Consider the following 13,330-nt stretch of genomic DNA (forward strand, 5'->3'; position numbering starts at 1 on the left):
CGAACCCGTGTCCCCTGCGTCAGCAGGCGGACTCTCAACCACTGCACCACCAGAGTAGCCCCTGTAGGAACTTTTATAATCTAATTTTTTGTGTAGGCAGTACATTCCCATTTCCAAAATTTTTAAACAGCAAAAACGTTATACTGAAAAAAGTCTCCCTTCCTCTCCTCTCTCCTCTGCACCCAGCTCCCATCACCTCCCTAAAAGTAACTACTGTTATTAGTTTCTTGTCTATCCAACCAGAGTTTCTTTATACAGATAGAAGCAAGTATAAATGTAAATGTTTTTATTCCCACGCTTTTAACACAAAAGGTTGCATTCTGTATATTTGGCACTTTTTTTTTTTAAACTAATCATAATATGGCTAGAAGATCTTTCCCTATAAGTATGTTCCTTGTGGGTGGCGAGACCCAAAGGAACACGAGCAGTCTTAGGGTTTTTCCCAAGCATGGGTTCCATTGGCAAAGGCCTTCCCCACCCTACTTGCCCTCCCTAGAAATACAAATGATCTCTTACCTGCTTGATCACCTACCTCCTGTCTTGGTGCTTTGACACATAGGAAAGGGAAAGGCTAAGGACGGAGAGCATAGGCCTGCTTTTCACAACTCTGGGCTGGGGGATGCGGGAGCAAAGTAGAGCTCGGTGGAGTAGAGTGAGGGATGAGCATGGCTCTCACACGTTCGCTTCTTTTGACTCATTTCACCTTTGAGGGGGAGCAGCAGGCAGTATATGAGACTATATTTTAAGTTTCAGGTGGTTCCTCATACTGGAGGCAATATAGTATGCTGGTTAAAAGGCAGCTTTAGCATCAGACAAATCTGGTTTTGAACCCTGCTTTTGGTCATTTGATTCCTGCATGACTTTTGGCAAGTTACTGGACTTCTCTCATCTGTGAAATGGGGGTAGTAATAGTACCTAACTCATGACGTTTTTGGGAAACCTCACATAAAGTGCTCATCACATTGTATGGCACATAGTAAGCTCTTAAAAATATATTAGCTATCATTAATATCATTTTTATTATGAATGCCTTCCAGAAGGTGCTTCCTGGAGGGGCCTGCCCCACTGTTCCTGTGCTGAGTTCCAGGACAGCCTCAATCTCAGCTACCACCCCTCAGGCTTGAGCCTGCACCTCAGACCACCCAGCCCAGGAAATTCCCCACAGGAGCAGCCCCTCTCCCAAGTCCTAAGCCCTGAGCCTCCAGACCCAGAAAAGCTTCCTGTGCCCCCTGCCCCTCCATCTAAGAGGCACTGCCGCTCACTCTCAGTGCCCGTGGACCTGTCTCGCTGGCAGCCGGTGTGGCGGCCCGCCCCCTCCAAGCTGTGGACTCCCATCAAGCACCGGGGCAGTGGTGGAGGGGGTGGGCCGCAGGTGCCTCACCAGAGCCCCCCGAAGCGGGTCTCCAGCCTCAGGTTCCTCCAAGCTCCCAGTGCCTCTTCTCAATGTGCCCCACCCCACAGACCCTACAGCCCCCCTTTCTTCAGCCTGGCCCTGGCCCAAGATTCTTCTCGTCCCTCTGCCACCTCCCCACAAAGTGGCTCCTGGGAGAGTGATGCTGAGTCCCTGTCACCTTGCCCACCCCAGCGTCGCTTCTCCCTGTCACCCAGCCTGGGCCCACAGGCAAGCCGCTTCTTGCCCTCTGCCCGGAGCTCCCCCGCATCCTCCCCAGAGCTGCCCTGGAGACCTCGAGGCCTGCGCAATCTTCCCCGAAGCCGCTCACAACCTTGTGATCTTGATGCCCGCAAAGCTGGAGTCAAGCGGCGCCACGAGGAGGACCCTCGGCGGCTGCGGCCTTCCTTGGACTTTGACAAGATGAATCAGGTGGGACCAGTAGGACTAGGGAAGCTTGGATGGGAGTAGGGGGACTGTTCCATTTGCACCTGTGAGTTGTCCTGTAGCTCCAGGCCCCCCTGGCAGGGCCTCCCTTGGAGCTCCTTTCTGTCTGAGCTTTTGCTGAGAGTGATCTACTATCCCGATTTGCCCAGGATTATTCTGGTTTTATCATTGAAAGTCCCATGTCCTGTGAAATTTCTCAGTCCTGGGGGTGCCAGAGAAACTTGGGGTGAGACCCATGTTAGACCTTCCAACAGAGATCCCAGATTGTCCTGCTAGAGACACTTTCCGTCCTCTCTGAGAATGCATGAGCCACAAAAGCCCCATCATCAGTGCCCCACCCCTCCTCATGCAAGGCTGGTTTTGTCACTTGCCCTTTACTGCTTCATGTGGGTCTGTAAGGGCTTAAGCAAAACAGGCTCTGCATCATTCATCTGCTCAACAAATGGTTTTTTGACTTCCCAGTGTGAGTGCAGTTGTTGTAGGCAGTTGCCCACTTTTTTCATATTCTTCCTTCCAGACCACTGGGTCATAAAACTTTCTGAGGACTTATTCATAGAGTCATTCATTCAACCAGTCAGCAAGCAGTGTTGGATACCTACTATGTACCAGGCTCTGACTAGGCACTGGCAATACAGGAGTGAGACAAGCAGACAGTATTCCTGTCCATATGAAGTTTATAAACATGCTTCTAATCTTGAATCTGATCGAAACTATGGGCACTTTCCTCAAAGAAATGTGCACATACACTGAATTTTCAAAATTTTATCAGGGAGTTCACGACCTCACCCTAACAGAAAGGACTCCTGCTTTCAAGGATAACTAAGAGAGGGGTACTTTGAAATCCAACTTGGGCCAGGGTTCTCTGGGAAATTAGCATCCTTCTTTACCTTAATTTTGTTTGTTTGTTTGACAGAAACCATACTCAGGAGGTCTCTGTCTCCAAGAAACAGCCCGGGAAGGCAGCAGTATCTCTCCACCGTGGTTCATGGCCTGTAGCCCCTCACACCTCTCTGCTTCCTGCAGCCCCATTGGGGATTCCTCCCAGGTGCTGAGTGAAAGCGAAGAGGAGGAGGAGGGGTCCGTGCGGTGGGGCCGGCAGGCGCTGAGCAAGCGGACATTGTGCCAGCAGGACTTTGGGGACCTGGACTTGAATCTGATTGAGGAGAACTAAAACTGAGAGGCTGCTTCCTGGGGCCACACAGACTGACTCTCTTATGGCTACTAACAAGTGTCGAGGTCCCAAGGCCGGGGGCCCAGCCTGGGAATGGGGGTGAGTGGAGGGCTCCGACTCAGGGCAGCCGGAAATCTTCTCACTCCAGGAAGCTCGACCATGCCGAGAGACTGGCTGGGACAAGATAAACGGAGCTGGTGGCGGGAGGGACAGCCCCAGAGCAGGCCCTTACCATGGCGGCCCTGAGTGTGAGTATCCCTGCCACCGAGAAAGCAATGGGCAGGGAAGGAAGGGGTCTTCTGACCCCAGCTCGGGGAATTTCACTAGCCCCTTTGCTTCAAAGGGCACTTGTGTCTTAGAATTTGGCCAGGGTGGGGGGTTCATTCAGCCTCCTCTGAGAAATTGTGTGAGAGTGTGTGCGTGCATGAGAGTGCTCGAGGAAAGGTGTGTTTGGGTAGCCTTAGGGAAGGAAGGCAGTTGTTCCTTAACAGCAGAGCACCATGGATCTTGGGTTTTTACGGGATAGCAGGCTTGTTCAAGGAGTCAAGGTTCTAAGGAGCTCTGGAACCAGGCTCGTAATCCATTAGCACCAATGGCTCTGCAGAGGATTCTGTTTTGGGGTACAGCAGGGTCTTTTAAGTGCTATGACCTCAGCTAATGGTCTTTCCCTCAGGCCCACACCTCCCCTAGATAGATCTAGTATTGGCTGGAGAGGGCTCTCCACACTGATTCTGAGCTGGCCTTTTTTCTCATCAGATTGCCTAGGCTGTGTACAACCTGCCTGTCTCACTCTTTAAGTAGATGCAGGCATATGTGGGCAACTGAGGCAGGGCTGAAGGACTCCATCTCTTTCTTTCCCTCCCTACTGATGGGACCTTTTCCCCCTTACCCTCTGCCCTTCGAGGGTCAAGAACAAGGAAGGAAGGCCCTATATTGAGGCTGACCTGCAGCAGAAGTAGTGTTCAGTCCCCAGCAGGCACCCCAGCACTAACTTTAGAGAAACCTCTTGTTAAAAGATCCAGGCCCAGCCTCTTTTCTGACCTGCTTGAGAAAGAGGAAGGGGATGTCAGCATATACTAGTTTGCTGGTCTTCCACTCCTGCTAGGAAATGTTTGTCTCTAATTGGCCCTTAGAGACCTCAGGGAGGTTGAGGCTCACCGAAGGATTGGCTCAGGATGTGTAAAGCAAAGACTGAGAAGCAGCTGGGAGTTTGTTGTTGGATTGAATTTCTTTTTTTGTTTCACAGCCACAACTTGAGCCTGGGCAATGGGTCTCAGTGGCCATGGTGGTGGGTTTAAGGACTGCAGAAGCCCTGTAAGGCTGGCTCCAGTGGAGATGCCTACTGAAGCTGCTGCCACAATAGCTTGTGAGGCTTTGTCCAGCTTTGCTTAGAACCTACGGTACCAAATTGGACCTGCCCTTCCTGTTTATTGGGAGAAGGGCATTTTTCCAGGGTTTTGAAGGAACCAGTTGCTCATGTTAGGGAAGAAGACCAAAGTCTGTGTGTTTTCTTCCTCATGGAATTGAACCTGTCATTTTCTGGGTCTGCCACATGTTGGATAGGAGCATCAGTGAGGCCCTAGCCTCCTCGCCTCCACTCCAGAGGAGGTGGCTGTTTCTTTTTCAGCCTCCAGCCCTCAGAAGTTCTACCCTTCCAGGGCTCCTTCACTTCTCCTGCTAGTTACCAAATGTTACCAGTGAGCTACTAGGTCTGTAGGGGCTTGAGAGAGGCTTTCTGGAGAATCTAAGGAAACCATGAGCCCAGGAGTTGCCCATCCTTGGTTTCATCCCTCCCCTGGCTCTTTTCCCTCTTTAGGCCATAATTTCCCTGGTGCCAGCTTCTTTTCCTCCTGGGGCATCCTCATCCCTGGGCTCTCTGCTACACAGGGGCTGTGCCAGCTTACAATAGGCCACTGGTAATGCCAGTGGGGTCTCTGCAGACCCAAAGCTTAAGAAGTGAGGGCAATAATTCTGCCTCCACCCTGAGTTCCCCAAAGCTCTAGGGCACCATCCTTAGGGGGGAAGATCTGTAGATGACATATATGAATTCCATTACTTTAAGATCTGGAAAGTTAAACTAGCTGGAGCTACCATCTTGCTTCCCAATCTAAGTACCTGTGGCCCTGGGACAAGCCTTTTCGAGAAGTGGTTTATTTTGCTTTACACAGTAGATCTGTTCCAACAGTTCTGTGTAAACCAAATGCTGTTTTCCAATGCATTTGGACTGCTGACCATTTAAAAGCAGCCTGTGATTGCTTCTTTTGTAAAGCAAGCAACCTCCCTCTACTTTAGCTGTTTTGACTCTTTGGATTTTCACATATTGGGCTTACCCAGAGTGGAGCACACCTCTGCCGGGCTGTGGTTGACCCTGGGTAGACATCTGCATCTGTGTTGTGTGTGTGGTGTGGCTGACCAGTAGGTGAGTATTCCTGCGTGTGTGAGTGAAGCCACTCCCAGGCTGGTGCTCTCCTCCTGTGCCCGGTGACTGCCCAGTGGCAGCTCCAGCTGCCCTTCACTCCCACCTGCTGCCAAAGTCCCTGTGCTAATGGGATTACAAATACAAAAAGTGGAAAAAAATTTTTTCGTAAACTTTGTTTTATATTTTAAAAAAATCCATAAGTCTGTGTATGTTAAACATGAGGTCCTGCCTCTGTGGCTGTGTTTGAAAAAATAAAGTTTTATTAGAATAATCCATTTTCCCAAGTAACCTTGTGTACTACAGTGTCTTCTTCCTCTCTTCACAAAGAAAGGCAAGGAGGAAGCGGGGAGAAGGCCGCCTAACTGTTCCAGCCCCTTCTATGACATGGCTGGGCCTTTGCCCCTTGAGGGCGGTATTTGGTTGCTGGGCCCTTTGCGCCACAGTAGTTATATCCTATACCCAGCTTCTGTTAAGGCCTTGGTTATTTCTGGCAGTCTGATTTGATCTCTTGTTTCCCTGGTACTTATACCCATCTCCTCTTCCCTCCTGCCACTCACTTCCAGCAGGGTGAAGTCAAGTATTAGTACATTCTTGCTCCCTGAGAAATGCTTGATGGTGCAGTTAGAAACTTGTCTAGATTGGTTTGTAGGCTTTGGGAAGTGGGGAGAAGGCATGATAGGAGCCTTGACCAGGAATGTCTTTTCAGAGTTTTCACATGTTCTGTCATGGAGAGATGGAGATAAAGTCATCAGAATTCAGATTCCAAAGACCTAGGCAATTTCTCCATCCTGAAAATACTGATTTTGGAAAATTATCCTAGCAGCAGAGCTTCTCTTTTGCTCTATAAGGTGGTATTTTCCCTAATGCTTCAATGTGGAATGTTCATTTGCTGAAAGAAGCTGTATGGCTCTCTCTCTTTCTCTCTTTAGACATTTCTATTCCACCCTTTCTTCTCCCTACGTTAGCGTTAGCATTCTTCCAATGTGTGTGGGTGAAATATAGTTGCTTAGAGAGCCAAGCAGGAGCCTCTTGTCCCTAAGGCATAGCCTTTCTTTTACCAGTTTTGGTGCTGACTTGCCAGGTGGCAAGAAGAGTCAAGTTGCTTAGCCTCCAACCCAGTTTCCTGCTTCAAATTGGTGGCACTCATCAATGAATACCAATGAAGTGTGCAAGAGGACAGGATTGGCTTCATTACCTGGAGCAGGAACTTTGAGGGGATGAAAAAAACACTCTAAAAAGAGTGGGAGTTGTCACCTGCCCTGGAAACAAAGGAAGAAGGGCTTTGAGGGGGTAGGACAATAGCATGTGGTTAAAGAATCTCAGAATTATAGATTCGTTCTTTCTTCAGAACTGCTGTTTTGTTTCACCTACTGTTTGAGCAGGGGTAAAGCCTGAACATCTAAAATTACTTCCCTCTGCTTTTTTTCCTTTCTGTTCAGTTTTTTTGTTGGGTTTTTCTACTGTTTATTTTCTGTGAAGGCAAATGTGATTTTATTTTCCATTCCTGAAGTATAGGAAAGAATATAAACTTCATGAGGGCAAAGGTTTTGTTTTTATTCAGTGTTGTGTCCGAACACTTTGAAGTTACTGGCATATGAAAAGTATCTGCCATATTTGTTGAATTAATTTTTTTACCTTTGCCTTCCCATCCCTGGGCTTAGGCACATTTCTGTGTCAGTGCTGTGAGAAGCCAGCTTTGGACAGTGGGACAGTAATTAGAGCTCCATATGGGAGAAAATCCCAGCAGTGAATTTTAATGGAAAAGCTGCAAGGCAGCTAGGTCATGTATGGATTCACCCCTGTTCCTCTCCTACCAACTACAATTTTTGGGCTGTGTGCTTTAAGAGGTGTCTCTTGGTGCAGAAAAACACTGAGTCGGGCCTCAGGTTAGCTATGGGAAATGGAAGTTATAACGAATAGAGAGAAAAAAAGTCCAAGGAAAAGTTTCCTTGGTGCTCCACAGGGTTAGTTCTAGAGTGAATTCCCTGGATGTTGTACTTTGACTGAAGTCAATAATTGGTACCTCCCTATTGCCCCCAACTTTTGCTAGAAGACAAGTAGGTCAAGGGTAAAGAAGGCTATGGACAGACTTCTGGGTAGGCACATAAGTCTACTGCTCTTAACTGTCTGTAGGTCAGACCAGTGAAAAAAAATGGGCACTTTTACGGTAGTAATCATGCATTAATACTGGACCTTTTTCTGGTTTATATCTGTTTCCACATATACTCTGCATCCATAAGGCCATGGAACTTGTGCTAGTCTCTAACATGACCAACGTTAATGACTTAGGTTTCTCATTGCCCAGTGTGAATAAAAATCTAGGCAAAAAAATCTCTGTATCTCTCCTTCTCTACAGCCCCTTTTCTAACAGGAGTATCAATCTTCCACGCCTGTGAATTCAGATAGGAGTGGTGAGGTTTTCTTTGTCCCCAGCCCCACTACTTCCATGGTAAGATGTATAAACTTCTGGTCTCTTTCCAATTCCCCTGAAAGTTGAATTGAGAAACACCTGGACTTCATAACGTTGGCTGATTTGGAAGGGGAAGAAGCTCCATGGGGTTATGTCAAAATACTGAGATGTTGGAAGCATGCTGGCCTTCAGCCAATGTAAAGGGTGGCATTATTACATACAATGGGTGTGTAACACATTGGTCAATTGGAAAGGAACCTATGAAGTATTGGTAATATAGAATGGGATGGTACCATGTTATGGACCAGTGAGAAGAAAGATAATTGTGTCCCACGGACGAATGGGAAGAAAGTTTCCTAAAAGATAATGACAGGAGGGGTAGTGCCTATTTTCAGGTTCGGAAATCAATGGGGTATTGGGGCACTAACTTTTTAGCTCAAAATATCAACTCTCTAGGTAATTTGCCCCTCAGGCCCCCAGTCCAGTAAAAGTCTTTGGTGTCCGAGGAGGGTAAGCCAAAGCCTTCTCAGATAAAGGGGCCCCCTGAAGGAAATATGGCACCAGGATGGTGCCACGGGGGACTGAAGGACCCGCCCACTTCCCCACCCCGGCCGAAACTGCAATTCCCCTCCCTGCCGCAGGGGGCACTGCAGGCCCCGGGGAGGTTGGGGAGGAGCGCTGCAAGGGGCCCGGAGCTGCCGTCCCGCTCCGGAGCGCGGGAGGCGCTGTGCGGGGCCCGGGTTGCGGCTCCGCTCCCGGCCACGGGGGGCGCTGCGCGGCGCCGGTGGTTGGTGGTGGCTGTTTGGGGGGGGGGGAGCCGCGGCCGCGGGTGGTGCGGAGGGAGGCCTTGCGGGCGGATCGGGAGCTCGGCGGCGGAGGTGGTGGGAGGCGGCGGGCGGGAGCGCGGGTCTGGCCGGCCCTGGCGATGGCGGACGCGGCGGCCTCCCCGGTGGGCAAGCGGCTGCTGCTTCTGTTCGCGGACACCGCGGCCTCGTCCTCGGCCTCGGTCCCCGCGGCGGCGGCGGCGGGCGGAGATCCGGGGCCTGCGCTGCGCACTCGGGCCTGGCGGGCCGGCACGGTGCGGGCCATGAGCGGGGCGGTGCCCCAGGACTTAGCGGTGAGTGGCGGCCGAGGCGGGCACTCGAGGCCGGGGTTGCACGGCCTGCGGGCGGCCTCCCTGGGGGCCTTTGTGAGGGGGCGGTGGGGTGGGGGTGACCCAGTTCCGCGCCCCCAGATCTCCTCAGCGCCCCCCGCCGGCATCTCAGCACCCCGAGCTCTGGCCAGCATGGCTTCCGCGTCGGGGTTCGCGCCCCGGTTTACCCCGGGGGGCGGCCGGGGCACTAGGAGCTACAGCCTCCGCCCGGCAGGCCCCGCCTCCTGAGCGACCCCTTTCTCAGCGTTTCCCCCCCACCCGCCAAACACGCCTTCGGAGCAGGCTCTCACACCCTGGGCTCCCGGGCCCCTCAGAGTTCGGCCGGTGCTGCCGTTGCCTCCTTGAAGACGCGGACCTGTAGCCCCCAGCCTCTCCGGGGAGACCTGCGCCCAGTTCTCTTCTTCCCGGAGCCCCGAGTGGGGCGGGAATGTGGGCACTTGTAGGAGACAGAGAGGCTGCAGTTGGAGCTGCTCGGGGCTGTTTTAGCTGGCAGTTACTTCCTCCTTGTCTGAGCCGGGCTCGGCCTGGCGGTCTCCAGAAAGGCCAGCTCTCAGGATTCTCTTCAGGCTCCTCTCTCTGCGCTTCTGGGTGACAGGAGCTGCTGTTGTAGCTGTTTTTGATAAGTTTGAGATCTGTCTTGGCAGCCGAATGGAGCTGCTGGGTGGTACTTTTTTGCTCGTAGCTGGGCTACTCCCCCAAACCTTGGGAGAGGTTTTGTTTTGAAACTTTGTGTTGGGGCTCGGCCGATTTTGAATACTTGTCTTGGTGTATGTTGTGATTAAAGTTGTTCAGTAATAGAACTTAACTAGCATTTGGGATCATGTTGTGTTATTTTTGTTAATGTGGCGGCAAAATACTGCCTTTGAGCTTTGGCAAACCTCTTTAGTTCCTCATTCTGATAACGGCCCTAGCTTCTCTGTTGAGATAAGGCTGTGAAAAATAGGGGGATTCTTTTGGATTGTGATAGATGTTCAGGCAGAAGGAAATTTTTCTTGATGAACTTGTTTCTGCAGATATTTTATTCGCTGTAAACAGGAACTCGTAAGATTTGATATTAATATTGCAGGTTTCTGATGCTCGTTTTTCTACCTATTGATCAGTGGTGTTAGGCTTTTTAAATTTTCTTCCTGATACGCAAGCTTTATGGGTTGTTTTGCTTGTGGTTGGCTTAGGCTTCTGTTACTTGAGTTCGTTCACTTTGATCTTTCTCCATGCTCTATAAGAAAAAGGCTGCTTGGACATTTATGAGGCTTCAGTGGGGCGAATTTGTAGAGATAACAGGAACATAGTGGGGTGAGGATGATTATTAAGAAAGGGGATTTGGATTTAAATTCCTTTGCGCTTTCTTTAGAAGATTGCTTTTTATAGGCTTGGACGGGAGAGAGGTGTCCCTCTCAGATCCAGTAATTTACTCTACCCCCTTAAATGCAAAACTTAAGTAAGATCCACCATTATATGCATATTTTGACCAAAGGTTTAGTCTGTCCTAGAGTTTCAGTCAAAGTTTTATGTTCTAGTTGTTTCCTCCATCAGATGAATTGCTAATGAGCTCTGCACCTGAAATGGCTACCCATTCACTTTGTTGTTTGCTGGGCTCCCTAAGGGCAGAGGTTTTTGAAGCTCACTGAGATGCTGGACACCTAGTAAGCTAAATACTGAGTAGTTCTACCACTGCCCTTGGAATTGGTTTCTCAAACCAAGTAAAAAGTTGCAGTGATTCTTGGAAATTAAAGCAAAGTGTATATTACAACTGTGTTGAGGTCTTGCATAAAGCTTTATGCATATAAAAACAAAGGCAGTTTTGGTTTTAAGAATACTCTTACGCTTGTCTTGTGTGTATAATCAAGGGACATAGGTGAGAAAACAGCCACAACAAAACTCAGAGCCTTTAAAATTTTTTACCATCTTGCAAAATTGCTCAAGAATTGCTGTTGTGATGATGAGGTTCTGTTAATGACAATAATTAATATAGGATCAAAACTGGCCGTTTGTTTTCCTTTTTCATTAAAGAGATTTCCTTTGGACCCTAGGCATGTGGGCCTTTCCAATTTGCACCACACACCCGTAGTAAACACAACTGTCTTCCAATCAAAAGTGTTCTTCCTGTACTCAAGGGTGGAGTTTGCAAGCAGCTGGCCTGTGATTGGGCAGATTTTCATTCAGTTATGTTTAAGATGTTTTCAGGCATGCTTAGTTTTGAGTAATGCATGGCAGGGCACCCCCTGTTAAGGATGAGTAATTGAGGGTTGAATGAATGAGTTTTTGAAGTGATTGAAAACACTTTGCAATTTTAGGCTCCATTAATATCCTCTTTCTAGATACTTCTAGATCCAGAAATCTTCCAAAATGTAGTCCTGATCCATTAATGAACGCTTTTTTTTGGAAAACAGTTCCAAAGCCATAAGTCAGGATCTTGTTGATCAAGTTTTGTTGAAAAGGGTTTGTTAGGTGGGCATCTTCCTCACCAAAGCTATGCTGACAAATAACTGAGATTTTTAGATTAAGTAGATAAACAGCTTTTTTTCCCCCTCATGGAATAGTAACTTTATTTGTATTTCAAAATAGGCCTGTTATGTGAAAAAAAAAAAAAGTCTAGTTGCAAAATTAGTTTTAATGGATTTTTGTGCCTTTACCTCTAACTTCTTTTCTAACTCTGTGTCCTCCTTGTGTTTCTGGTTCATTATTGGTCCATGTAAGTGGCAGAGGCCTTGGGACCGTCACATATATACGTATGGTAAATAAACACACAAACCAAAAATAGTGGATTTTTCTTTTTTTGTTATAAAAGCAAAACTTGCATTTTGCAGAATGTCAAACAGCCAAGCATAAACACGGGAAAGCCAACAGTCTCCATCCTTTACCAGCTTCCACTTATCAAAGAAGCTTTGTGCGCCTTTCTCAATACTGGTACAAAAAAGTATGAAAACATTTATATCTCTACAAAAGGTTGCTTTTTTTTTTTTTTTTTTTTAGCAAATGGTATCATACTGCACAATATCTGTAGCCTGCTTTTTTTCTTTTTTCCATTTAACATTAGACCATGGGCATCAGTACCTGTAGCTCTTACTCATCCTTTTAGATAACTACATTATATTCCATAGAATGGATGTATCCTTTATGATGGGCATTCAAGGTATTTTAAAATTTGGGGCACTTAACAAACAATGCTGCAGTTAATATACTTGTACATATATCTTTGTGTAATCATGGTTTTATTTCTGTAGTTTAGCTATCCAGGATTGTTGGGTTAAGGAGTACATGTATATATTTTTATTTCATTAGGTAATGCCAGGTTATTTTCCTATGAGATTTTAGCTTTTCATACTCCCACCAGCATTCAGGCAATGCTTGTTTCCCTTCATCCTTGCCATCACTGGTGTCATTGGCCTTTGTTGTTTTTGGCAATCTGATGGGCGAAAAATAGTATCTAGCATTTCATGACTACTGATCTTTTTCTATGTTTATTGGCCTCTTACATTTTTTATGAGTTATTTATGCCAATCTTTTGCGTATTTGAAAAAATGGAAGTTTTCTTATTCTGTACAAGTTCTGTGCATATTTAGCACGTTAACCCCTTTACCTGTCAAGTGTGTATTTTCTCTCATTTGTCTTTTAACTGTTTATGGGTTGCTTTGCTGCACAGAAAAATAAAATGTTTGTATCATCAGATCTCTTAGACCTTTCTTAATGGCTTCTAAGAAGGATTTAATTGCTTGGGAAGAGGACCTCCCCCCGCCACCTTGAGCCTATATAAATATTTTTCAGCTTTTCTTTCTAATGCTTCATTTATTTTTACCTTTAGATCTCTGGTCCATCTGGAATATTTTTGTAAGTGGCATGTGTGATGGACAATCTAACTTTTCCTACTGAGTAGTAACCAATTGGAGCAGCACCAACTTTATTAAATAAACCATCCTTTTCTTTCTGTGTGATAGAATTAAATGATGCTTTTAGTAGCACTGATTTGTTTTGAATGTGTATCTTACCTATCTCAGCTGTCCAGAACTTGCAACAGGAGTAAAAGCATATCTGCCATAATTTTTTTAATCCCTTAATCTTTTATCTTTATCTGGGGGAAAGGTGGTCTCTAAAATACTCCTTTTCTTTGATTTGAGATAATGTAATAATTGTGGCAGTATCCAGGCTAGTACCATGTTTCTTCCATCTGGTAGTCTTCCAAGAGGAGTGGAAGCCTACCCGCCTTTTTTTTTTTAACCTCTTCCTCCAATGTTTCCTCTTTGTTTCAGATTAGGTGGACTTTAAAATACCTCTCTACTTTGTTTCTATATAATGTAATAGTTATAGTCAGGTTTCCAGTGTACAATCCAATATAATTTATT

The 13,330-nt window shown here is 47.2% G+C and overlaps 2 protein-coding genes across 4 annotated transcripts in view; both read left to right on the forward strand.

The window, feature by feature from the left end:
* The window catches only part of FAM53C (family with sequence similarity 53 member C), a 10,354-nt gene extending 4,639 nt beyond the window's left edge, over nt 1-5,715 (forward strand). The window contains exons 4-5 of the mRNA XM_024752373.1: nt 1,038-1,822; nt 2,751-5,715. Coding sequence (XP_024608141.1) covers nt 1,038-1,822; nt 2,751-3,008 — 1,043 coding nt within the window. The 3' untranslated portion in view covers nt 3,009-5,715. The remainder of the gene's footprint in view (nt 1-1,037; nt 1,823-2,750) is intronic.
* A 2,986-nt stretch (nt 5,716-8,701) lies between these two features.
* The window catches only part of KDM3B (lysine demethylase 3B), a 58,752-nt gene continuing 54,123 nt past the window's right edge, over nt 8,702-13,330 (forward strand). For 2 of the 3 annotated variants that reach the window (XM_024752212.1, XM_024752214.1), the window contains exon 1: nt 8,706-8,954. In XM_024752212.1, coding sequence (XP_024607980.1) covers nt 8,763-8,954 — 192 coding nt within the window. In that variant the 5' untranslated portion in view covers nt 8,706-8,762. Of the gene's footprint in view, nt 8,955-13,330 lie in introns of all 3 variants that reach the window. The other variant, XM_024752215.1, reaches the window with a different exon arrangement.

Source organism: Neophocaena asiaeorientalis, unplaced genomic scaffold (assembly GCF_003031525.2).
Source record: "Neophocaena asiaeorientalis asiaeorientalis breed wild unplaced genomic scaffold, Neophocaena_asiaeorientalis_V1.1 scaffold204, whole genome shotgun sequence".
Classification (NCBI taxonomy): domain Eukaryota; kingdom Metazoa; phylum Chordata; class Mammalia; order Artiodactyla; family Phocoenidae; genus Neophocaena; species Neophocaena asiaeorientalis.